The sequence below is a fragment of the Myotis daubentonii genome, chromosome 5, assembly GCF_963259705.1.
Source record: "Myotis daubentonii chromosome 5, mMyoDau2.1, whole genome shotgun sequence".
In the NCBI taxonomy this organism is placed as follows: Eukaryota; Metazoa; Chordata; class Mammalia; order Chiroptera; family Vespertilionidae; genus Myotis; species Myotis daubentonii.
In genome coordinates this window covers 97984371-98012193 of record NC_081844.1, presented here as the reverse complement: position 1 = coordinate 98012193, position 27823 = coordinate 97984371, and the positions used below count along the sequence as shown (strand labels likewise).

The 27823-nt window shown below is 43.3% G+C and overlaps 1 protein-coding gene and 1 long non-coding RNA gene across 3 annotated transcripts in view; one reads left to right on the top strand and one right to left on the bottom strand.

Annotated features, from left to right (window-relative positions):
- The window catches only part of ATP10B (ATPase phospholipid transporting 10B (putative)), a 79494-nt gene extending 63502 nt beyond the window's left edge, over positions 1-15992 (top strand). For both annotated transcript variants that reach the window (XM_059699112.1, XM_059699114.1), the window contains 5 exons: positions 3067-3267; positions 4495-4575; positions 5615-5719; positions 9838-10025; positions 13236-15992. In XM_059699112.1, the coding sequence (XP_059555095.1) occupies positions 3067-3267; positions 4495-4575; positions 5615-5719; positions 9838-10025; positions 13236-13689 (1029 nt within the window). In that variant the 3' untranslated portion in view covers positions 13690-15992. The remainder of the gene's footprint in view (positions 1-3066; positions 3268-4494; positions 4576-5614; positions 5720-9837; positions 10026-13235) is intronic.
- The window catches only part of LOC132235929 (uncharacterized), a 98105-nt gene that overhangs the window by 2356 nt on the left and 67926 nt on the right, over positions 1-27823 (bottom strand). The gene's annotated exons all lie outside the window — the stretch shown is intronic.

Genomic DNA, 27823 nt, shown 5'->3' with positions numbered 1-27823 from the left:
TGAGCGCCCTCATAGTTACCCTTGCTCAGGAGTGAGCATTTTTGTGCAGAATTCAATATATCAACAGAATGGCAAAAAAAATGTTAATTTGATAAGCTGGATGGTACTATTTCAGCAAGTTTATGCAAAGTCACAAGTTGACTTGAACCCACTTTGTGCATGAAAGACTGTTTAGTTAGAATTCAGCATACCTCTGTTTAATTTTTTTTTCCCTCTTGGCCTCTAAGGGAATAGTTCTTCTGAATGAGCCCAATCTCTTCTCTGCATAAATTTGTGAAATAGAAAAGGCAACCTTGCCAGCCAGCCATGCTTTCAAAACTTAAATGATATTTATTTCCAGCCCGATGCCTCGCTCACAAACGGAGATACTGACGCGCATTATCTCCCTTTGCAATTAGAGGGTGGAGAACTATGAGTTCCACATCCGAAACCAATTTTAGAGGGGATTAAAGCCCAGCCTGCTCTGCAATGCGAACAATGAATTAATTACCTCACCCTGGCTTCTGGGAAGGAAAGGCAGGCGCCCAATCTGGCGACGCCATCACCAGGTTCAATGCACTCCCTCCAAGGTGCCAAGACTCCTGACAGAGGAAGTGGAGAAAAGCAAGGTCCTCCCAGGGCCTCAGAAGAAGAAAACCCTCTTTAATGTTAAAACTCCAGCATGAGTGTTAGGAGAAAAGAACAACTAAGATAAGCAAATGATTATTCAAATCATTATCGAACACCTACTATGTGGGGAACAATATCAGGCACTGGGCATAGAGACATGTGGTATAGATGCCTACAGTCTAAATCAGGGCTCAGCAAACTTAACTCTGCAAAGGGCCATGTAATAAATATTTTCAGCTTTGTGGACCACCTAGCCTCTGTCACAACTGCTCACCTCCTCTGTGGTCCCATGAAAGCAGTTATAGACACTGTGCAAATGAATTGAGGTGGCTGTGTCCTGGCATTTGTGGTTGGATTGGCTTGTCATCTCCTGGTCTCAGTAATCATTGCTTCTTGAGATATTGTTTGGGGACCAGCAGCATTAGCATTACCTAGACACTTTTAGAAATGCAGATCCTCGATCCTTGAGGTCCACCCCAGGCCTGCTAACTCAATCTGCATTCTGCATTTTTAATACAATCCCAATATGATTCCTACGAACCTTAAAGATGGATAAGAACTAGTATAGGGGGAAAAAAGTTAATTTTTAAAATATCTGCCTGGAGGAAGGTCAGGGTGCTATGGGCATATCTCTAGGAGACAAAGAAGCCAAGGCTCAGAGAGGTTTAGTAACTCTCCCACATTCACACAGCCTGCTGGAGTCGGGCAAGATCAAAACCCAGATGACCCCCTACTCTAAACATGTTTGTCACTAGATATTTTATTTAGTGTCCTGACCTCTGTGAACTCCCTGTTGAGAGTGACGTGTAGGGTCAGGTAGAAACCAGGAAGAATAACCCAAAAGTGGACTGAGAAGGCTTGAGGGGGGTTGATGAGAAAGAATTTTGAAAACTCACATGCTGGTTGTAGCACTTTCTAGCTCTGAACTTGGGCAAGGGGTAACCGATTATCTTAGAGCCTCTGATTCTTCATCTATAGAGTGGGGCTAGGAATATTATTAACATCCTATATAATAAAGAGGTAATATACAAATTGACCATCACTCCAACACACAAGATGGCCGCCCCCGTGTGGTCAAAGATGGCCACCACAAGATGGCCTGCAGGGGAGGACAGTTGGGGGCAACAGGGCTGGCAGGCAGAAGCAGTTAGGGGCAATCAGGCAGGCAGGCAGGCGAGCTGTTGGGAGCCAGCAGTCCCAGATTGTGAGAGCGATGTCCCAGATTGGAGAGGGTGCAGGCTGGGCTGAGGGACACACACCCAGCCCCCAGGCACGAATTTCGTGCACTGGGCCTCTAGTATTAATCTTGCCAAGTTGTTGGGACAAATTATAATGTATATCACATCTAATAATGTACAATGTACTCATATGCTATGTTGCACAAATAGAAGGTCAAATAACAATTAATGGTATTACTAATAGTATTAATGTGTCTATAGTATTAACATGTTTATATTATTATAATAATAATACATAGCCAGGCTCTTCAAAATAACCCTGGCATGGCAGTTAGGGAATGAGAATTCCAACCTGCTGAGCGATTTCTCACAATACTCTTTGCCCCTCGGGGCCTCAGCCACACACAGCAGAGAAGGTCCAGTCCTAACTCCAGGGCTAACTGCTTACTTACATGACCTTGCTCAGGTCACCAAACCACGTCACAACCTGGATCACTATTCTCAAGCAGTAAGAGCCCAGCCCAGGTGGGAGGACTGGAGTGAGAGAGCTTCAGAAAGCAGAAAGCAACAGTTAAGCAGATTTCCTCTTTCACCCTTCTCAGCTGCGTGACCATTAGCACAGTGTGAGAGAGGAACCATCTCATGAAATCCTCTTCCTGCCAGGCTTCCTGCCCACAGTCCAGTCTTTCCATCATGCCTGCCTCAGGGCCATCCCTTTCTCTTTCCACCCTACTACTACTAACTGCTGCCTCTCAGGCCAGGTACCATAGTCTAGGTCAGGGGTGGGCAAACTTTTTGACTCGAGGGCCACAATGGGTTCTTAAACTGGACCAGAGGGCCAGAACAAAAGCATGGATGGAGTGTTTGTGTGAACTAACATAAATTCAAAGTAAACATCATTACATAAAAGGGTACGGTCTTTTTTTTTTTTAGTTTTATTCATTTCAAACGGGCCGGATCCGGCCCGCAGGCCATAGTTTGCCCACGGCTGGTGTAGGTACTACTACTACCCTCATCTGAAAAGTCGCAAGGTCATGTTCAGAAAGGTTGAGCAACTTGCCCAAGGTCACACAGCTGGTAAGTGACAGAACTAGGGATTCAAAACCCTCTCTGCCTCCAAAACCTGTGTTCTTAACCATCAAACTACACTTACCTTAACAAGGTCCTGAAGACATTACTGTCGTTAGCAGCAGTAGGTAGTGATAATAGGGTCAGGAGCCCCTGCTCTAAGGGTTTGAGTATCTCCAGTCCTTACCCAACCCACGTTGTCCACCTGCAGTGCTACGTCAACCTGCTCTTCTGGTACCAGTTCTTCTGTGGTTTCTCGGGCTCCACCATGATCGACTACTGGCAGATGATCTTCTTCAATCTCTTCTTCACCTCACTGCCTCCTCTCGTCTTCGGGATCCTCGATAAAGACATCTCTGCGGAGACACTCCTGGCGCTGCCCGAGCTGTACAGGAGCGGCCAGGACTCCGAGGTAAGGGGCTCGGCTTCTCCCTGGAGGTGTCAGGGCATGACCACGGGGCTGGGGATCAGGAGCCCCGCATTCAGTCACCACTCTGCCCCTCACCTCCCACGTGGCCAAGCATTTGCTGTGAGGATGACTTGACGAACCAGACCAGTATGTTTCTTTTAGATATTTCTTAATTATATCACCCATTATGGGACTGCCCGAGTTGAAGAGGGAGAGGGCATGCAGAAAGATCCCCCTGAGCCAGCCCCCCTCTCAGGCCTTCCACAGAACCCCTGGGAGTAAAAAACAGTTAACTCATCCACGGGTGAGGCAAGGGCTTCCACCACAGGTCAGGAAAGGCGAAACTACAACTACAGGTGGTCTAGAACTTACTGGTATGAAGTAGACTAAAGAAGGCCTGGGGCACCATCAGCATGGTTTCTTAAAGGACACAGAGCGGCCACAGTGGCACCTGACTGATTTGGAGAAGTAAGACAGGTGGTCAGGAGGTGGGATGCAGGAGGAGCTCTGGGAAAAGGATCCTTGGCACCTGGGAGGGAGGAGAGCACAGCCAGGTAGGTGCCTGAGGGCTGGTGATACATTGTGGACAGCCAGCGAAGAGGCAAGTGCAGTCCTAACCCGAAGGCAGGAGAGCACAGCAGCCCCGCACCGCAGGCGAGGGGGACATGCGATGGCGCAGGTGCATCCTAGGCTCTCCACCAGCCCCCTCCCCACAGGCACGCTGGCGGGATGATGTATTCCATAGGTACCTCTCATTCAGAGTTAATGTTGCAAAAGCATGGACTCTAATATATATATATACTAGTAATATATGTATCTATCAAAAATATATACCCTTTGGCTGCCATTATTAATTCCAATGGGTTAAATCTGAAAAGAGAGAAATATCAATTGAGCTATCAGCTGTTAAAAGAATGTATACATGTTTTGGGATACCCTGTACAGGTATATACAATCAACATAGGGGTACATATTTCTTTTCAAATTAATGTTTTGTTTTCTTCAAATCATATCCAGAAGTGGAATTTCTAGATCACGTGGCAGTTCCATTTTTAATGTTGTGAGGAACCTCCATACTCTTTCCCACAGTGGCTGCAGCAATGTGCATTCCTAACAACAGTGTCTGGGGGCTCCCTTTTCTCCACGTGCTCACCACAGCTCGTTGTTTGTGGGTTCACTGATGAGAGCCATTCTGGTGGTGGTAACTGCTTGTGTATTCTTTCTTGGCAGTGCTATAACCTGATGACTTTCTGGGTTTCCATGATGGATGCTTTCTACCAGAGCCTCATCTGTTTCTTTATCCCTTACCTGGTAAGTCATATCAATCATTCCATTCTAACCATACAAATCACAGGGTGACACTGGTCCTGTTTATAGGAAATCCTAGACTAGTAATGTCTTTCTAGACACTTCAGAGCAGAGGCTCAAAACAGGTAGCCTGTGACTACCTCCAACCTAGTGTGTTTGACAAGTCAGAAAGCTTTGCCCAAACATTTTACTTTCTGCCAGGTTTTGGAAAACTGAAAGCTATCATTACATGGGATCATTTTTCCCTCATGGCAGAAGTCCAAAATTGACTCATAGCCCTGCTTAGATGGGGCCCATATTCTCGTTTGCCATAGTCCCCACCACTCCCTTTTGTCTTATCCCAGGCCTTCTTCACTCATTTACTGTTTCTTATTTGAGCACTAAACGTATCTGTATTTACAACCCTTCATTTAGATTTGTGCTTCAAGCATTCAGGCAGCAAGTTCTGATAATGAAGAATACTACATTACCTGAAATAAAAGCAGGAATACATACAGCAAGGATACCAGCCCCACCTCAATCTGGTTCCTCAGTGGAGAGTGAGAATTTAGATAGTGAAGGGTATCTATTTCTCCTGGACAGGGAACCATAATGTGGGTTAACTGCTATCAGGTATGGTAGTGTCTACACAGCCTCGGGGCTCATATCCTTTTGCAGTTATCAACACGAGGGTCGATAAAGCAGGCATTTTATGCTTTCTTTTCATTTCCTAGCTTACAATACCCTCCCTGGTCAGACCTCTGCTAGTCTTTCCTGCTGAATCATTTGCTCCTATTTTGAGCTCAACACACCCACCATCTAGAACTATTTGACGTTCCACAGCCCACCACATCCACCCTCAGTTCTGGCCTTTGGCTGGACTGCCTTCCCTCCCCTCTCCTCAAGAGATTAACTCCTCCTTACGGTCTCAGCTGAAGGCAGGGAAGGGGGAAGGGGACATATGTAATACTTTCAACAATAAAGAATTATTTAAAAAAAAAAAAAGCCAAGGCCTTGAGTCCACAGGCACATCTGAGGGTACCTATTTGTTCCTCCTCTGCAGACCTACAAGGACTCTGACATCGATGTCTTCACCTTTGGGACACCCATCAACACCATCTCCCTCGCCACAATCCTCTTGCACCAGGCAATGGAAATGAAGACCTGGGTAAGTGCTTGTTTGGCTTAAAATTTGTGTTCCTGATTATTGACCACATTCAGATTTCTGAGTTGTACTTTATGTCACTGACCTACTCGATTAATACATATTGAGCTTTTACCTGTGTCTGTCCTGTGCAAGGATGAAAGAGGTGTAGAAGAAAAAAATTCCTGGCCTCAACTTGCTTATCATCTAGCCAGGATGATAAAACTAACATATATAAAACAATGAAACAATTAGTTGCAAAAAAAGATATTAATAAAAAAATTGAGGGGTGTTTTCAGAGGCAAGGAGAACTATGCTGTTAGGGGATATGCTCCTCATTTAATTTCAGGATAAAAGATTAGAAAACTGCCTCTACGTAACTACATTTCAAGCCCAAATATCACACTTTAGTATCTAAAAGGGCACTGCCAGCTTTTTCATTAAGTTCTTCTTAAAATTATATGCCTATCTAAAGGTACCTATCTACATGATTTTTTAATGTAGTATCTCATTTAACTTCCCAGAGTCCTTTGTGTTCAGTAGGTTTTGTTTTGAGACTTAACTGACTTACAGCATTGTGTAAGTTTAAGTGTACAGCGTGATAACTTGGCGTACATATATCACAAAGTGATGGATAAATACATGTATGTGTTAAGTGGGGTTTTTTTTAATCTTTAGTGTTGAAAGTATTACATATGTGTTCAAAATAAATCCAAATATATCAGTATTCAATTTACCTATTAAAAGCAAAATTTATCAGACTAGATTTTTTTTATCCAGAAAAATATAAGGAGAAATGGACAAGTTCACAATGCTACTATGAGATTTTGATATAATTCCATCATAAAGAGACTAGATCATTTGGGAAAAAACGGGATATAGAAGCATTGAATTATCACACTTGACCTAATATATAAAATCATGCTCCAAACATGCATCTATTTAAACACACAGACCATTTACCAAAAATTTAAAAGACCAAATTCTGAATCACTAGGGAATTTGAGAGAAACAGTATCATAAACAATAAAATATAGCCAAACTCAACGTGCTTGGAAATTTAAAATGCATTTCAAAATAACTCATGAGGGAAATTATACTTGTTACTAAATGACTATAAAAATATATACAAATTTGTGAGAGTACCTAAAGTTTTATTATTTAAAACAAAGGTAAAAATCAAGGAAACAATAGAATCAATAAAACCAAAATTGAGCTCCCGAAAATGTAATGAAAACTAATCTCTGGCAAAACCCATCTAGGAGAAGACACAAAAAGACCACAGAAATGATACTCAGAATAAAAGGGGCTGTAATTGTAGATATGATCAATTTTTAAACATATTTTTAAATGTAAAATTTACCAAAACATAGTCAAAATCATTCAGCAAACCTGAATTTATAATCCTGTGATCAAACTTATACGGGGCAGATAATCTCTACCTTATACCAATTATTTCACAGATTAGAAAAAAATCGGCATTTTTTCATGGCTAGCATAATCCTGACACCAAAATCAAGATGGACAGATCGAGGAAAGAAAATTATAGACCAGTCTCACTAAATGAACATAGAAGTAAAAATTCTAAATAAATTCCTGGCAAAGCAACTCAGCAGTTTGTTAGAAACAATAAAGGCCAACCAAGGAACTTTCATATCCTCTTAGTAGATCATAAACTGATACCAGCACTCTGGAGAACAATCTGAAAATAGCCAGGAGTTAATGTTCATATACTATGACACGGTTCTACTTCTAAGTGTGCACCCTGGAAATAATCTTGCATCTGTGTATACAGAGACGTGTATAAGAATTACACCATTGTTCTTAATAGCAAAAAAAAAAAAAAGCAAAGAGCCTAAATGTTCATCGACTGGAAAATATGCCAAATTGTGGCATATTTATACAATAGAACAGTTAAAATGAATAAACTAGAGCTGTATCTATCAATGTAGTAAAACTCCAAAGTATAATGTGTAGTTTTAAAAGGTACAGAAGGATATCCATACATGATAAAGTAATAGAGCAACCATAAACGTGGCTGCACAAACATGTATGAATAAAATACGCATTGGAATGATGAACACTGAATTTATGTTCAAGATTAAACAAAGCATTTACAGGGGATATATGGATGCTTTGATTATATCTGTAATCTGTAACCTTTCAACAAAAATCTGAGACAAATATTACATAAGGTTAAAATTGATAAAGCTGGACGTTGATAAAGGACCTGTCATAGGAAACTAACAGCTGCCTCGGACAGATTTGCAGCCCAGGCTCGTATCACCTGGTGAGCCAAACTCGAGAGAAAAGTATCTCAAACTAAGTCTCAAATTGTCCCTACTAACTTTTCCAGGGCAATAAGCACCACGTATTCAAAAATAACCAAGCTCTCAAGGAAACAAGAACTCATTAGTGAGGATAAAAAAAAAAAAGTCAGAAACCAATATTGCAAGAGATGGTATTACCGGATATAAATTATAGAAAAGCTATGTTTACTATATTTAAATAAATAAAGACTACGCTTTAAAAATATCTACAGATTGGTAAACTATATAAAGCAACCCAGCAGACTGGAAAATAGACCTAATAAAACATTTAGAAATAAAAAAAATACAACAAATGCAATTTATTTTCATGGCTGGCTTAACAGCAAATTAGATACAGCTAAAGGGGAGAATTAGTGGACAAAAGAAATTATCCAGAATATAAAACAGAGTGGGGGAAAAGAAAATTATGGAAGAGGTATTAAATATATAGAAAATAGGATGGTATCTTAAAAGGTCTAATATCCATTTGGTCAAATTCTTAGTAACTTGAAAATTTTATAGAAGTGATGAAATACATCAATCCAGAGTTTCAAGAAAGTCAGCAAAACCCAAACAAGATAAAAAGAAATTCACACTTATTATATCATAAGGTAACTAAAGACAAAATAAAAATGATAAAAGCAGGCCAGGTTTGAAGTGACAGATTTCCTTCTAAGGAACAACAGGTGAAGAGTTGTTAACTTCTCAGTAGCAAAAATGGAAGCCAGAAGACGGTGGAATGTTACCTCAGATATGCCGAATGAAAATAACTTCCAACAAGAATGCTATATCCATCAAAAATGAGAATGAAATAAAGCCTAAGAGAATAGTTCACCAGCTCACTCCCACTAAAGGCTGCACTTATAGAGGAAAAAAATCTCTCATGGGAGTTCCATGAGAAGGAATTAAGACATAGAAAGTGGGAAACATAACTAAACCTGAATATTGACCATATTACACTATAATGACATGTGTGCTTTAAAAAGATGAGACAGAACTAGCCGGCTTGGCTCAGTGGATAGAGCATCGGCCTACAGACTGAAGGGTGGTGGGTTTGATTCCCATCAAGGGCATATGCCGGGGTTGCGGCCTCCATCCCCAGTAGGGGGCGTGCAGGAGGCAACCAATCTGATTCTCTCTCATCATTGATGTTTCTATCTCTCTCCCTCTCCCTTCCTCTCTGAAATCAAAACGTAAAATATATCTTTAAAAAAATAAATAAAAAGATGAGACAATTAAAATATGCAGTAGCAATAAGATATGTTGGAAAAGAGGTTAGAGTAAAGTGCTCTAAAGCCCTTGTATAATTCAGGAAGAGAGAAAGCAGTTCTAAACTTTAGACTGCGGTAAGTTAAGATTGCTTATTATCATTTATTGAGTCATCACTGAAAGAATAGAAATGGAGTACATAACTTTCAAACTAGTAAAGGGTGGCAATAAAGTTATGCAAAATAGTCAATATGTTTTTTAAAAGGATACAAATAGGGAAAGAAAGCAGCACGAGACAGGCAGGACAAAACAAGATTAGACAACATCACTGAACTCTGAAAACAAACTACAGCCACATGTGGAAAAGATGGATTCATCACACCAGACATGATTCTATTTGCTAACATTTCAAAAAACAGTCTGCATAGGGAAACAGAGAAAGGTGGTAAAACATCCTAAGACAGCTTGGAAATTATCACCAAAGTCAAGGCTGAGACAGAAGATTGAGGGGTGCTTGGGGTATGTGTGTTCAAATTTTGTGTTGCATTTTCAAAAAAAAAAAAAGCAGCAGCAGCTTAAAACAAAGTTATACCCTCAACAGTGTTTATTTCTTCCCTTCCACAGACCATCATCCACGGGCTGGTTCTCGTAGGCAGCTTCCTGATGTACTTTGTGGTATCCCTAGTGTACAACGCCACCTGCGTCACCTGCAACAGTCCCACCAACCCCTACAGGGTGATGGAAGTCCAGCTCTCAGACCCCACTTTCTACCTCGTCTGCCTCCTCACACCAGTCGCAGCTCTTCTACCAAGGTTTGAGCACAGGAGCCCTTTCTTCCTAGAACTACCAATCTCCCCTCGATGAGCCGTTTTCATAGCCCGGGGCTCAGTAATTTCACTCCTGGTTGGGATCCTTGAAGATATAATCTCAAAGATAGGGTCCTAGGACAGAAAGAACAATGAACTTGGAGAAAAATGCCACAGAGGAGCCAAGTCACCAAAGCGGGCATGGCCTCAGTTGTGACATCTGTAAAATGGGAGTGATAATTCCTGTCCTCCAGCCTTACAAATTTCGAATAAGCACAAGTCTCAGAGGATATATTTCCCACCACAGCCCTTCTGCAGCCCAACCCCTTGAGAGATGGACCCTGAGAGAGACCATGAGGATTGGAATGTGTGTTAAATACTTTTGTCCACAGTTTTGGGGTTAAGCACGGTTGTGATCACTACTGACCAAGGACTGAGCTCCTCTGTTCTGTGTCTTTTTTGGGGTGTAGAAATAGAAATTTATCAGCCCCGTATTCTTGGTCGTACCCTTGGCTAGAAAACACACTTGGAGCCAAAAGCTACCAGCCTGATGAGAATACTTGAAAAGAATAAAAGATTGTTGACACATGCTTTGAATAGACAGTGCTGAACAGTACAGCTTGTTAAACAGAAACAACTTAGCAAATATTTACTTGTTAGTTACCATAGCACATAAGTTAAATCTTTTTGCTTATTCTACATTATCATCATAAGGTTGAATTTCTGTTTAATTCTGTTTACTAAGAAAAGCAAAGAGGTTTCTTCTGAGAAAGGATTATTGTAATAGTTCCAAGGACTGTTGGCTTGTAACCTTGAAAAAATTAATGTTTGTTATAGAAATCTACATGATAGAATGTCTGCTGCAGAGAACTATTTGTTCACTTAAGGTTATAAGCTGTATTTATCATGATGGAGGTAGATTTCACTCACCAACCTTGTGATAATTAGTCCCCTAACCATGACCTCACTAATCTTGGTCTAATTAATTCAACCAGTACAAAAGAACTGTACAGAGTTTCTTAAAGCCAAGAACATGTACATTGTTTTGCAGATAAAAACAAAAGAAGCTAGCACACACAAACCTTAAAACATAATGAGCACTTTAATTAGCACCTTAAATAGAGGATACCAATTTTTGGACACTGTCAGTTTTTCTCCTACTGCATGTCCTTGACATGGTGTAGGTCAAGCCTTGGTCTTAGGTTCTTTTGTCTTCTAACTTTATAGTCTCTCCGTAGACATAGCAACCACTAGTGTGAAGATAGATATTTTGAACATATGAATCTCCAAATTCCCAACCCAGACCTCTCTTCTGAATTCCAGATACATCTTTCTAGCTACCTATTCACCACTTCCACGAGGCATCTAAGTTCAAAGAAATTGGGAGACATCTATGATTTAAGTCACAATCCTCCCCTTATCACCACCACCATCTAACATACCTAGGTCTCTTCCAGAGTTTCTTCTATCAAATACTATCCAATTAGGACCAAGGCAGACCCCTGCAAGTTATCCTTGCCCACATCTAGCTCATTACCAAGACCTGACAATTCTATATGCTCTATCTTTCTCAAATCCATCTGCTATTTTCATATCTACAGCCACCACCATGAATAGATTATATCCTTTCTTCCCAAATTACTGCAAAAGTATCTTAATAATTAGATTTCACTCTAATCCACTATCACTGAGTCAAAGTGTAATCATGTCATATGCTTATTACCCTACCAGGGCTTCCCAAGGCTTTTACAATAAAGCACAAAAAACAAAACACGGCTCTCCGTCCTTGCCTGCTCTGGCCCTGCCAACCCCTCTGTGTCATTTCCCCTCTTGTCTGCTCTCTACATTTCAGCCATTGTGCATGGATTTGGTTCTCACCTCCTCTGCATGTCTCTCCCTCAAGGAAGGTGTCTCATACCAGATCAGGTGTCCGACACTCTCACTGCTCCTTCTGCTTATAACTCTGTTCAGGTGCCATAGGAAAGCAAGACCCTGTCTATCCTGTTCTCAGGTTAATCTCTCGGGGGAGTGGCCCAGTATAGAAACTTGTTAAGTATCTGTTGAATAAATGGATGGAGAAGGAAAGTAGCATCTTGGTGGAAAGGTTTAAACTGAGCAAATTCCAGCTTTCAGGCAGGAGGTTGAGTCTTTCCTGAAATAAACATGCCCACCTGTACTGCCTTTCTGGGTGAGATGAGAAAGAATAGGGCAAAGTTTACCTGATGCCGTGGGCGTCTTCAGAAACCCCTGTGCACTGTGAGGCTGCCTAAAGCTTTCAGACACAGTGGAAGGATGGGAGTCTCTGCTTATAAGGCTTTAGAAATAAACATTTTAAAAAGGATTATTTGGGAGAAAGATTCTGGATGTCTACTTTTTAGATAAAAAAAAAAAAATTGATACCCAGAGCCCAGTATCACAAGATGGGATATGCTTTCTCCATAGACCACACAATTGTATTCACCTTCCTATTCTTTCCCCAAATGTGGAATAGAAAAGACTCCAGGAACAGGTAGAGACTTCCAATACCCAGAGTCCAGTACAGGCTTGGCCGGGGAAAGGAACCCTGGGTTAACCATCAGGGAAACCTAGCAACTGCTCAGGTGACCTTGGAAACCCTATCTCATCTCTTGGGGCCTCAGTTTCTTCATCTGGAAAATGGTGCAAATACAGCAATGCTGGGAAATTAGTATGGCCCACAGATTCAAGAGAATATGTATTTAGAAACTACTTAAGTTCCACAAAGGGTTGATATTGCAAAGCAAGTAAATTTGCCTAAATCAGAATAGCCCAGAAAGAGAAAGGACTGCCCTTTACATGGTAGATAAGAGAAAATTATAGGGATCCAGAGTGCTTGGTTCTAACCACAGCAAGACCACTGTGTGGCTCTGGACAAGTCACTGCCTCAGTTTCCTCGTGTGGAACATGGGGGAAGCAAAAGTACCAGCCACATGGGATTGTTGGGAAAGATGAGTTAATAATACTAAAGCATTAGAAACGTTCTGGTTCATGATAAATGTTAGTTATTACATATTGTTATTGAACTTCCAAATCCCAGAGGTGCCCAGGCATAGATTTAATAACCACAGCCAGGAGCACAGTGAAAAGGATCTTGCCATGGGTGGGGCGTTGGATTCGAAGGTCCCTTTCAATGCTAAAGTTCAAGACGTCAACAAAAATCAGAAAAAAGATTTATTGTTGTTTCTCCTTCCCCACCAGGTACTTTTTCTTATCTCTACAAGGGACATATGGGGAGTCCCTGATCGCAAAAGCTCAGAAAATTGACAAACTCCCCAAGGACAAAAGAGACCTGAAAATCCAGAGTTGGAGAAGCAGACAAATGCCGGTCCCTGGAGAGGCTCAGCGTACCCACCGTCCAGTGCCACCTGTCCCTGAACAGGACTTCAGAGCCAGCACCCCAAAGAGCTCCCGCCCTCCCAAGCAGAAGTGCACAGAGAACCAGGGGGTGCACGGAGAGAGAAGCAGCAGAGACCACAGGAGGGACAACCCAAGCTCAGCAGACTCCTCAGCTAAACTCTCATCCAAAGATCACCTCCTTCTGGGGCCCAATAGCAGGATGGCATCCGGGGCCTACCCCAGCGAGCAGACTGATGAATACCAGCGCTCGAGCAGGGGCAGCCATCGCCGATCCCAGAGTTCACTGACCATCTGAGGGGCCTGCAGAAATCTGTACAAACTTAGGGGAGGCCGCCCAATCGCCGGCCTAATTAACCCAAGACTCTCCCTCTCCATGGAGGAAAGAATGAGCCAGTCTTACTCTTTTCTCCCCGCCAGGCTTGACTTCCTTAGAGGAAGTACTGGCCCTAAGGGTGTTGACCAAAAAAGGCTGGAAACCACTCAACCTCCAGTTTTCTCCTGCTGCCAGGCAGCATATCTTGCAAACAGAGTTTCATAAAGAGGCTATGTTTCTATGGCATCAAGTCCTCAGAGACATTCTTCTGATCCTCTAGATAAGTACAGCCTACAACCCAATACATACGTTTCCAAGATTCCAAGAAATGTATAAACCCAGACAATCCCTCAGGCTGTGGAAGTTTCTGGTCTTGCCACACCGTCACTTCACCGCACGGGTGCCAGAGTTTAAATTTCAGAAGAGACCCAGACATGTAGGTGCTTCATCTTGATTGTATTGCAGAGATGGCCATGTGGGGGTTAACATCCCTTTCACTCACAAAGAGTAAGGATGCTGTTTGTCTCTAAGTCAAATAAAACTACATCTAAATATTAAAACTAGACTTGAACTCAGTGCCACCGATACTTCAGAGGGTTGTGGGGCCACAGCTGGTGTAAGAGGCAGGAAGAACAGAAGCATTCTAAGAGAAATGGGTATACCAGAAGCCCCATGCTTTCGCTGACAGACCACATGTCCCACAGCCTGGGGAACCTACTTTTTTAAAAAGCTATTTATTTTATTTGTTTTTATATTCAGCTCTCAGAACAGGAAAACTCTAAGATGAATAGATCTTAGCAAACCTGCCCACAGAATAGACCCATATGATGCAAGCAACTCTGAGCCCAAACAATGACATCTTCAAGGGTAGGGCCAATGTTAAATCCTGTTCATTAAGCGTAACCCAGAGAGGAGTGCTGCCGGGAGGATACTGGCACATGCTTCCATTAAAGGGAGAGTCATAGGAAGTCTCACTTCACAGGGAAAAGAAAGTTTACATAGGCTTCTTACCCCTAGAGATAGTAAATACCAAAAATATAAGAGCTCAAAAACACTGTTGAAATAAAAGAATGGATGATAGAATTTTAATAGGCTGTCAGGAGAAACTATGTTTACTATGGGCAAGGATAGCCTATCCCTAGTCTTTTAAGATAAGTCAGGGAGGGCTACTAAGCCTTATATTTTATTTTAATATATAGGCAGTACCTATATATTAAGCAAAATCCTTATAGGTTAGGAATGAATGCAACAAGTCTTTGAGCCTAGGTGTCATAGCCACCTCATTTGAGTAACTTCAGCAACAAAGCCCCCAAAAGATCTCAAGTTGGCAAATGGCAGACTGAGCTGGTCCTCTGACCACCCTACTGACAAACCTGAACTGGAGAAGCCATTTGGAGCACCTTCCTGGAGCCAAAATACTAGGTCTCATTCACTGACTCTGCCACATAACGACACGGGCACTGGCCAGCTGGTAGGTATTCAGGGGAATTCTACAAGAGGATTGCTAAAGGGGAAACACAGCAGGCAAAGAAGTAATGACTTTGTCCCAAATAAGAGGACTAAGCCAAAACTCAGATTTCAGGGTCCCTTTCTCTGTATGATTCCTGCCCAGTCCTGAAAGCCAGATGAGAAAGGATGCTTCCGAAAAGAACAAAGGCGTGGGAAGACCGCTAGCCTCAGGAGATCCGAGGCATAGATCTTTGTTTTCTAGAGCCAGAAACCTTGAAGCAGGATGCCACACCTACAAATTAGGGTATAACTGCCCTACCTCCCAGGCTTGGCATAGGAACAAGTCGAAGTTACATACATAGGAGGTGAGGGAGAGAAAACCCTTTGAAAGCTGTTAACACCCTCAATAATAACACAGGGATATTTATTTCAGAGCTTAAAGGAAAAGAGGTGATGGAGAAGTTGAGGAAATGTCTGATCTTGACCCCTAAATGCCAAACCATACCCATCACTGTGATGCTGCTCTCTTTCTTGCATGACCAACCAGCCCAGTTAGCCTGGGATTTTCCCAGTTTTAGCACTGAAAACCCCACATCCTGGGAAACTACTCAGTCCTGGGTCAACTGGTCACCTACTCCTGCCCTTCTTTGTAAACCAAATCAACTGTGACTATCCAACATGCCACCTTAGGGGGAAAGTTATAACAGCTCTTTTCCTATGACATAATCCTAATGATTGTACTTAATACATTTTTATACTTTTATGACCTTTTACTGATTGGCTGGAAATGTGCTGTCCTTTATTAGCAGAAAAAAAATAAACACGATTTTTCAGAATTTCTTGCAGTTCTGAGTCCTCTCTCATCTATCCATCCTTCTTTGCATTCACTCATCTGTTCATTCATTTATCCACCCATCCATTCACTTATCTACCCAATAAACTTCTATTAAGCCCCTGCTAGATGCCTGTGATGTGCTGGGAGCTGCAAGGAACTCATCCCTGACTTAAAGAAGCTCATAGCCTTGTTGGGCATAGAGTGTCAAAACAGATTTGATCCAATGTAAGAGTGTGACACAAACCAAACTGGGTACAAGCATTAGAAGCAGCACACACTGCCCCCTCTCTCTCTGAAACTCTACCCTAGCTACTCCCCTCTCCTGGAAGCCTGCGCCAACCTCAAACCCAGGTTGATTAGGCGCCCTTTCTCATTCACTCATTCAGCAGATGTCACACAGTGCCTGCCACCCACAGCATTGTGGCAGGCAGCAAGCATAAAAGAGGGGACAAAGAGAGGTTCAGCTCCTGACCTCCAGGGATTTACAGTCTAGAAGGGGCGACAGGGAGGAGGGGAGGAGGTAGTTCCCATGGCAATCAGAGAAGGCTGCTCCAAGAAGGAGAGGTTCCAGCTGCCACCTTAACCATGAGAGAATTAAGTATGAAAGCCCTGAAAAAGGAACACAGTTTGCTGGATTCAAAAAGTTAAGAGAGAAAAGAGGTCAGTGTGACTAGAATCCAGTGAGCAGGAGGAAATGCCCCATAACAATGTTAGTAATCGTAACTGCATGAGATTACTGTGGGCTAGGCGCCAATCTAAGCACACATCACCACAGAACCTCACAGCCACCCAGCAAGTCAGTACCATTATTCTCCCCTATTTCATTTAGCGTTGGTGACATAATGACCCACCCCCAAGATTTAGTAGATTAACACAATTATTCATGTGCTCACGATGCTGTACCCGGGCAATTTGGGTTGGGACCTCCCTCCACAAGGTCTCCATCCTCAAAGACATCAGCCAGCCTTGTCACATGGCAGCAATGTTCTGGAAGTAAGAACAGAAGCTGCAAAGTCTCTTAACACTGAGGCTCAGAACTCACACATCATCTTTCCACCACATTCTCTCAAAACAAGCCGCAAGGCCAGCCCAGTTACAGAGGGGTGGGAAAATATACCGCACCTTTAGTGGGAGGCGTTACAAAGAAATTTGAGGCCATTTGTTATCTACCACATCCCATTTACAGAAGGAGAAACTGAGGCAGAGAGAGATTACATGAATTTGGCACAGTCACACCATGAACAAGTGGGGAGGCAGCATTCTAACCCCAGAAGTCTGAAACCAGAGCCTATACTCTTAGCCACTGAGCTACACAAATGTGAGACAGGGGCCAGACACCAGAGGGGCTTGTCTTCTCGATATTCCTTTGAGAGACAAGGTAAGCACAGTGCTTAGCTAGCCTGAACTCCATCCCAACTCTGTCACAGGCTGGCACAGTGACCTAGCCCACACTGTTCAGCTGGGTTGTTCACCCAGACAAAAGCTTCAGAAAGTAAGGAAGAAAGCAGCCTCAGGAGAACCGGAATGCCACTATCTCCCGTTAGCTGATCACCCAGCCAGAACTTTCCATTCTGCACACACAGCCCAAGGATAAATCAATCCCATGGAAGTGAATTCCCCCAGGTAACCAGAGAACCAAAGGAGGATGGAGGGGTGGGATCCAGAAAGTGAGGACCATGAGCTGGGGTAATGCCCAAGGTAGGTCTTAGAGGGCACAAGAACCACCCAGTCAAACTTCAGGACTCCTGCAAGGATTGGAGCATTTTCAGACAAGAGCTGAGACCAGCAGCCTATTGTTCAAAGGCGTTCTGGTGCCACCTAGCCGCCGTGGAGGAGCAGCGACACCTGAGGACTCTTCCTGCAGCCAGAGCAGGGAATCAGGGCAGGGGGAACCAAGCCAGGAGTCAGCAGGCCAGATTTCAAGTCTGGCTCAGCCCGGGGTTTCTGCTGTGACACTAGACAAATCCCTTCACCAGGTTTCAACTTCAAACTGAGGTCTAGTTTCCCCAAATGCTCAAGGTGGGAGCTGGGCTGTTCTAACATCCTGTGGTTCTGAAAGCTATTTTGGGGAGGCTGGTTCCAGTATAGGAATAACCCCTAGTAAATCAATTTATTGTTAGATTCTCACACGTGCGTGCATAAACACACACACACACACACACACACACACACACACACACACACACGTGCGCGCACACACAGTGGAAGATCCCATGAGGGAGGGACCTGCCATCTGTTCTCTGCTGTGTTCCCAGTGCTGGGCTCACTGCAGTGCTCAACAAGGTTGTGTTCTTGCTGTTAAAGAAAAATCATAGGGCCCGGCCCGTGTGGCTCAGTGGTTGAGCATTGACCCATGAACTAGATTACAGTTCAATTCCAGTCAAGGTACATGCCCGAGTTGTGGGCTCAATCACCATTGGGGGCATGCAGCCAATTGATGATTCTCCCTCATCATTGATGTTTCTATCTCTCTCTTCCTCTCCCTTATTCTCTGAAATCAATAAAAATATTTTTTAAAAAGAAAAATCATAAATGGGGGCTGGTCTCAGCAGAAGCATAAGAAGGCAGGAGGGCAGTACTCGCATCAGGGGAGATAATGGACCCCAACTCCCCTTTAGGAGGCCCCAGATTGCCTTTTTCAGATCAGTAGATATTAAGGAGTTTAAGTACCTACAGAGAGGCAGGGCAGGGCGCCCCATCTCCAGCAGTCAAAGGGAGCTGGTGCTAGGACGCCTCCTTCCCTGACACAGGCTTGGATTCATTCCAGGTGCTAAACTGTGTAAGGAGTTGGGGAAGAGGAGCTTTAATCTCCTACAATCTCCATCAACATCTCCAACCACCCCCAAAAAGAACAGCTGCTCACCACCTAAATAAAGCACTGAGACAAGTCTCCAGTTCCCCTCCCTGCACAGCACTTCCCCTAGCCCCTCCTGTGCCCACAATTAGATGCCAGTCAGTCTACTAGAGGGGCAGCTCCACGCAGGTCACACCCGGGGATAGGTAAGCCCAGGCACCTCAGGAACCAAGACCACCTGGACCCAGCAGTATTCTCAGAGCCTGTCCTCAGACCCCAGTTCACCAAAGGGAGGGCTAGCTGACTGAATTTTTAGAAAAAAAATTGTTGGGATTTTGGAGTTTTTTGTTTGTTTGTTTTTTCAGTAGTATGAGCCCTTCTCATCCCAACTAACCTATGTTCCCACAAGATGAGGTGAAAGATATTCCTGAAGATGACAAAACTCAGAGAAGAGATAAGCAGAGGAGCTCAAGGTCACTCAATAATTTAGATTTAGAGCTGAGTCTAGAATGACACCCCTCAGTGAGGGCTCTTCAGCCACCTCATCAGCCAGAGATGAACTAGTAATCATTCCCGGAGCTGTGTGGACATTTACAAATGAGAAGATTAACACAAATGGGTAACATTTTAAAATAGGCCACATGGCAAGTGAGTCAGAGATCTGTGTGACTATGGAGCGCTTCCAGAGCTCCTCAGGTCACCCTCTTTGCAAAGGGCAGCCTGCGGGTGAGGCTGGGGCTATACCAGTAAGAAGTCACCTCTCAGAGTCTCCACCTGCAGAGGTGAAAATGAATTTTGAAGCCCCAACAACTGCTACTTCTGAGCCTCCAATCCTGCCTTTAAAATAACTCATCTCTCTCTCTCTCTCTCTCTCTCTCTCTCTCTCTCTCTCTCTCTCTCTCTCTCACACACACACACACACACACACACACACACACACACACACCATATATATATATAATACATATTTGTCCCTTTTATTGGATACAAAAGACAAAAATGTGAACAGAAGCATACATTTGCTTTCCCCATTTATAACAGACTGGTACGTTGGACAGTGAGTTCTTTTTCTAAAAGAGAGCACAAGAACCCTGGGCAGTGGGCCACTTCCAGCAGCTTTTCCACACAAGTGGCATGCATCGGCTCATGCTGAGGACTTTCCTAAAATTTCCCATAAACCCCAAACCAGGAGCAGCTGGCCTCAGTGTGCCCTATACCTCTTGTTAAGCAGCCCCAAGCCTAGCATAAGCAGAGACCAGTCCCAATTTTTTCTGTAACTTGGTGGCACCAAGCCTGGCATGAGCTGCAGCCAGTGTTGTCTTAGAATAGTAATGGCGAACCTTTTGAGCTCGGCGTGTCAGCACTTTGAAAAACCCTAACTTAACTCTGGTGCCGTGTCACATATAGAAATTTTTTGATATTTGCAACCATAATAAAACAAAGACTTATATTTTTGATATTTTATATATTTAAATGCCATTTAACAAAGAAAAATCAACCAAAAAAATGAGTTTGCGTGTCACCTCTGACACGTGTGTCATAGGTTCGCCATCACTGTCTTAGAACATAGCTTCAACTAAGCAGCCACAAACCAGGCACGCATGGCAGCTGGCCTCAGCTCACAATGTGGTGCCCACCGAAAGGTCCCAAGACCAGCACTAGTGGAAGCCAGCCTTGACTCTCAGCATAGCCTCTCCCAAGTGCCACTAAGCCCAGCACAAGAAACGATGACCTTAGCCTGCACAGGAGCCACTCCCAAGACACTCCAGAACAAAAACACCCAATGGCCAGCTTCAGATCACACCAGGCACCACCCAATCAGCTCCACAAATGACAAACCAAAGTGCAGACTCTGTTGACACCAGAGCCCTGCTAAAGTTAAGTGACTCCAGCTCCATGGGGTCAACCCCCAAATAATAGCTTGTCCAATGTAGTCACATCCAGCCTTCACAGCCAGTCAACCTGATGGTCAATCCCAGCCACTGACATGCCAACAGCAATCAAAGCTCAACTGCAACAGGAGAGCATACACAACCCACACATGGGACACCCCTGTAACACCTGGCTCAGATGAATAGGCAGACTGCACCACGGGGCCTCACAGGGCACCTACTACATAATGTCATTCTACCAAGAGTGAGGAACATAGCAGATCTACCTATTACATAGAAACAAACACAGGAAGACAACCAAAATGAAGAGACAAACATGCCTCAAATGAAAGAACAGGACAAAGCTCTAGAAAAAGAACTAAACGAAATGGAGGCAAGAAATCTACCAGATACAGAATTCAAAACACTGGTTAGAAGAATGCTCAGTGAACTTAGGGGAAAAATAGATGAACTCAGTGAGAACTTCAACACAGAGATAGAAAACATAAAAAGGAACTAATTATAAGTGAAGAATATATTAACTAAAATGAAGAACACAGAAGAATACATTAGAGGTAATCAACAGCAGACCAGATGAGGCAGAGATTGATTCAGCAAAGTAGCAGAAAACACCCAAGTGGGACAGTAAAAAAGAAAAAAGAATTTTAAAATATGAGGATAGGTTAAGAGGCCTTCTGGATAACATCAAGCATCCCAACATTCACATCATAGGGGTACCAGAAGGAGGAGAGAGCAAGCAAGGGATTGAAATCATATTTGAAGAAATAATGACTGAAAACTTCCCTAACCGGGTAAAGCTAATAGAAATATAAGTCCAGCAGATACAGAGTCCCAAGCAAGATGAACCCAAAGAGGCCCAAACCAAAACACATTATAATTACAATGCTAATGGTTAAAATATATGCACCCCTATATTCATTACAACATCATTTACAATAGCCAAGATATGGAAGTAACCTAAGTGTCCACTGAGAAACAAAATAGATAAAGAAGATGTGGTACATATTTATAATGTAATATTACTCAACCATAAAACAATTTTTTAAAAACCTTGCTATTTATGACAACATGAAAGGACCTAAAGGGTATTATGCTAAGTGACATAAGTCAGAAAGATAAAATCTATATGTTTTCGTTTATATGTGGAATCTAAAAAACAAAAATAAATGAAGAAACAAAACAGAAACAAACACAGATACCGAAAATAAATTGATGGTTGCCAGATAGGAAGGGGTGGGAAGATGGGTGAAAAGGGAGAAGAGTTTAAGAAGTACAAATTGCCAGATATAAAAATAGTCATGGGGATATAAAATACAGCATAGGGAATATAGATAATAATATTGTAATAACTATGTATGGTGCCAAATGGGTATGAGAATTAGCGGGATGATCACTTTGTAAGTTATATAAATGTCTGATCACTATGTTGTATACCCGAAACTAATAAAATATTGTACGTCAACTGTAACTGAAAAATGAAATTTTAAAAAAAGAACCCTGGGCAGCTTAATGCTTGCTAGGCTTCAAGTGAAGCCATCCTCTTTTTAAGGAGCGAAGAAAGCAGAGAGGAGATGCAAGACCCAGAAAGGGGATATGAAGTTGCAGGAGGTTCTGCTACTCTCAATTGTCCCATGAGCCTGCTTGTTACTCATCTATTTTTCTTTTTTCTTTTTTAATCACTCCTAGAATGTTAGAACCTGAAGTCACAGGCCATGAATGATTGATTCCCCTGTAGGTCACCCTGGGCTAGAATCAAGCCTTGGCCAATGGTAGTAGCGGGCTGGCTCAAAGAGTGTTTTTTCTCATCTAGTCCTGACCACAAACCCAGAAGAAAAAAAGTGGGAACATTTCCTCTGCTTTCCTATACCAGGAAGTCTCTGCCTCAGTCACCCAACTTTTCTTCCCCATAGGCCAGTGGTTCTCAACCTTCTGGCCCTTTAAATACAGTTCCTCATGTTGTGACCCAACCATAAAATTATTTTCGTTGCTACTTCATAACTGTAATGTTGCTACTGTTATGATAATGTAAATATCTGATATGCAGGATGGTCTTAGGCGACCCATGTGAAAGGGCTGTTCGACCGTCAATGGGGTCGCAACCCATAGGTTGAGAACCGCTGCCATAGGCAGATACCAGATGGTGATCCAATGAGCCAAGTTGCAGGAACATCATTAGTTCTTGACAACCTATCTTCAAAGGGTTCCATGCATGCCGTGCTCTTGTCTCTATCTCAGATCTCTTCCTTCCATGGGTCAGCCACCACAACTAGGCTGAGACTCACCTCAGGAGGAAGCCAACCTCTCTTTTGCTCACTTTTCTCTCTTCTACTTTGAACCATTGGACTCAGTTATAAATAAAACAATTTTCCCATTCTGCTAATGTTTCTTATGGCACTAGTCTGGACAGAGGGAAGCAGAAGAATGGGGAAGTGGAGGCCCAGAGAGGGGAGAAGTGACTGTCCACATGGGGTAGACATGCCTGAGTTCTCCATGATGCCACGAAAATACCATCAAAATTCCAACACTCTTTTTATCCCCATTTTAGAGGTACGCAAACCGAGACTCAGAAAAGTAATTTACCCAGAGATGCACTATTCATAAGAGGTAGACCAGTGTTCCAAACCCAGATCAAATTCCCAGCTCACTGTAATTAGCAAGCAGGACAGCCTCGTCTTTGGGAAGCAGCAGTCCCTGTGATTTTCCAGAACAGTCCTATCTCATGACCTCCCTCAAGGTTTCAAACTGTACCTCCAGCAACTTAAATGTTCTAGCCTCCTTCCCTCCCAGCATCTCTACAGGCACACCCTCCAAACACTGCATGGAGCCTGGGAGAAAGATTGGCACCCTAAAAGGCCTGTTGCCATTGGCCAAGCTCTAATTGCAGCTCCCACAGCCTGCACTATGCCTAGTAGACAAACCATAGCAGAGACACATTAATTTCTGCCCCAGCTGGCTCCCACCATGGGCAGGCTCACATCAGCATGCTCAGAAGCCCCTGCCTGCACCCCTGACATGGAGGAATGCCCCCAGCCCTGCCTCTCTTCTTATTTTTAATTAGAAGTTCCATTAAAACCACTACAGCAATGAGGCACACTCCAGGACAATTAGCACACTCCTCAGGTTGCTAAAATGGCCTGGGCCCTGGTCTGAGCCGACATAATTACACCAAAACATACAGTCTACCAGGAGGCGCCCATTGTTAAGGGAAAGAAACAATTAGTCACACAATCTATCGAGCAGTTAAATCTGTAGGAAATTATTCAGTACACATGAGTTTGCCAGGGGTCGAGATACATGGAGATGATCTCTTGCCTTTGGCTCAATAGGACCGTGAGCAAACCTCTATGGTTGCCCACCCCGCCCCCATGCTATGAGTGCTCTGAGTGTTTGTGTGTAGATGCCTACCGCGTGCAGAGAATGGTTGTAATTATCCAGTGTCTGGATCACTGTAGACCCGAGCATTCCATTCCTGGACTACGGGAAATAAATCAATGGGGTACCTACCTCCCTGCCACTCTCTGAATCCCCAAGCCACTCATTAAAACCTGCCCCTAAGACAGCTCCTGGCCAGTCATTCTGGCAATTCTGAGGAGTAAATAGAAAGAGCTGCAGAAAAACGCCCAAGGCTCCTGGACCATTTGAAGCCATCCTCTTGGATTCCACAGGCTTCCATCCTCCCTCTCCGGCTCTCGGGGTGGAAACCAGCGCACCATCCGCTGGCCAGCAGGGCCACTACAATTAACATTCAACTGGCATTTCCACTGCGCACTCCAGGCCTGTGCTCTCAGCCTTTTCAAATCCTATTCAGCCCAAAGTAATCTTTGCCCTTGCATTTTGGTCTGAGCAGCAGCAATTATTAAGACTGCAGATTGTGGTTTATTAGCATTTATTGAACAGCAAAGGAGCCTGGCACAATAGCCACTGTCACCAGGTCTCCGACTCCCAAACCGAAATTAACAAGGCAGCAGGACACAAATACAAACGGCGGAAAGGAAGCCATTTCAGGAAGAATTGTGATTTATGGTTTTTCATACAAGGCTATGGATGAGATGGGGAGGTGAAGTTTTGGGAAAGGGGGTGGTCAGGCAGACAGGAGCCAGCCCCTGATGGGCCACTCACTTGAGAATCTCCACAGTCACACTTTAGGCGTCATTATTTGTGGAGAAAGTGGTCAAGTGTAAGGGGGCTGTGATTCAAATCCTAGATTAACCCATTGAATGACCTTGTACAAAGTACTTTCCCTCTTGAGGGAAATCACCTCTGGCCAATGGCTTTGAATATTACCATACCTAGAAGGGAGTATACCAGCTGACTTCCAAACCTATGGTATTTCATTTCTTTTCCCTTCATCCTCTTCTTACTTACTAATACTAGCTTTCGAGACAAAGCACAGTCAAAGACAAACTCCAGATAGGTGCCGGTCAGTGAGTTTCAGTTTAACATGAGATCTCTGACCAACAAGCAGTGGCTTGTTAGAGCCTCAGGTTAAGAAGCAACGAGACTGTAACAGGCACAACAGGAAAATGCAAGGTGGTAGATTAGCACCGTCTGTCATGGACACAGTGAGGACTCTGGTGGCCAACGTAACACTGCTCTAGACAGTACTCTGTCCTCCGTTTTCTCTTATTTTTTTTAGAGAATATTTCTAAAAAGAAAGACCTAGTTTCTGACGAGAGATAATGAGAAATGATTTTTTTAAAAATCATTCCTCCATGCTGCCCGTAACTCTAGGTTCTGCTTGAGACCTTGTGGATGCCATGAGTCAGATGTAAATATCCCCTGAAATCCATCAATGTCTGGGTAGCTGATGAAGCACCATGGACTATAACAGTGTTCCCTCTTCTGATCTTCAGGCGTTTTCATTTCTGTGAGCTGATGTATTACCATGGTGAGGGGACGCTCTCACGCATTCGGCTCAGGATAACAGATGAGGTGTGAAATTGATTCCGAGCACCTAGGAGGGTTATGATTTATCATCATACATTAGGCCCCGTGGAGCTTCACTGGATGAGTCCCAACGACACTCAGATCCAGCCACACCCCTGGAAAGAGGACCCTGGGTGACTTGGGATATGTTAAGTACAGCTACTTCAAGTTGGCACCCAATAACAGCTCCCTTTCATTGTCAGTCAACAAACAGTTAGTGAGCATCTACCACGTGCCAGGTGCTGTTTGAGGAGCTGCAGATACCACACTGGGCAAGAGAGGCTCACTCATCCCTAGACCTGCCTCCTCTCCCCAATTAGAACTTACACTCAACACTGGGTAAACAAGCCAACAGCCTGGTGCCTGGGGATCAATATTTGACGTGGCCCGAACAAGACATCATCCTACAATTTTCTGAATGACAGGTACTTGGAGCAGCCAACCAAACAATAGTTAATGCTACACTTTCATCATTATTATGGGCCCATGAAAATTTCTTTTTTAAAATATGTTTTCATTGATTTCAGAGAGAGGAAGGGAAAGGGAGAGAGATAGAAACATGGATGAGAGAGAAACATTGATTGACTGTACAACGCCCACTGGGGATCGAGCCCTCCTGGGGATGTGCCCCGACCAGGAATCAACTGGTGGCCTCCCAGTGCATGAGATGATGCTCAACCAACTGAGCCACACCAGCTGGGCAGCCCATGGAAATTTCTAACAAGGGTGTACAGCACATGAGCCCCGCAGGAAGTCGCTCAGTCCAGGGACCTCAGGCAAAAGCCTTCCCTAACTGGAATTGTGTGGAGATCTAGAAATAGTTCACTCTTCTGACAATCAATACCTAAAACCATGTTCTTACACAGGATTGGACAAAGGAAAAGGGAGCAGGACATCAGAAATGCATTAGGAAGCTTTCTGAAAATACATACCCCATGGCTTTGTTCTGACACCCCAGAATCTGCCTCTGAAGTTCTGTGCTGGGCATCAGACAGATCTATGTTGAAAAAGTACCCATGGGTGATTCTGGTCAATTTAGGAAACACTGCTTCATTCAGATACAGGCCTGGCCTCTGTCAAAATACAAGGTTCAATTTATAGTAAAGGGCATAGAAACCCACTCTACTAGAGTTCTAGTCCTCATTTCATCTTTAATCTGCTGTGTGACCTCAGGCAAGGCCCTTACGCACTCTGAGCCCCATTTCATTAGATGCCCATGATAGGAGAAGGAAGAAATGACTTTTTTGTTTTTATAAATATATTTTTTTAATATTTTATTGATTTTTTACAGAGAGGAAGGGAGAGGGATAGAGAGTTAGAAACATCGATGAGAGAGAAACATCAATTCAGCTGCCTCCTGCACACTCCCTACTGGGGATGTGCCCGCAACCAAGGTACATGCCCTTGACCAGAATCGAACCAGGACCCTTCAGTCCACAGACCGATGGTCTATCCACTGAGAAAAACCGGTCAGTGCAGAAATGACTTCTAGAGCATCTTAAAGAGCTGAGATTATGCAGTTATGTTTTTTCACATTTGCAGGCCAATTTCCAACACTAATTGATTAAGCCCCGTATAAATAATCATTGTTAAATAGTTCTTACAGGAAAGTAATGCATATTTAAAAACACATTTGTGCCAGATCAGTCCATTGCATATTTAAATGTCATAATTAAGCCTCTGAGGTGTTCAGTGTGGAAAGTTTATAAACCTCCCAGGAGCAGTCACCCTTGGACTCTGTCACCCTGCCTTCTGCCTTCCCATCTCTTGCCCCATCTTTTGGATGTCCCTACAGCCATAGTACTTATTGTCTGACTCTTAAGTGGAAGCTTCTAGATTTCTCTAGAAACATTTTCTGTAAATTCCATCTCTTCATTAAAGAATTCAGAGTTGTGTCTTCTTACACCCCTGTAACAGACTGACTTTTTGCCTGATCATCTCCATGTAACTAATATTCTTGCACTTTTTCATTCTGATCACCTGCCTCTCTGAACTCATGAACACCTGCAGGCAAATACTCTGTGCTGATGGCTAAGCAACAAATCAAGTGGCAAACATCGAGATTTTTATACCTATTACGCTCTAGACAGATCATTTCCTTTGATGAATGGGACTGAAATCTGGCTTTCTTGCCCATTCAAGCTAATTATTTTTTCCACACCCCTATCTCCAGCCACATTATCGCTCAAAACCAGCAAGAGTAATTCCCTGGGAATTCTT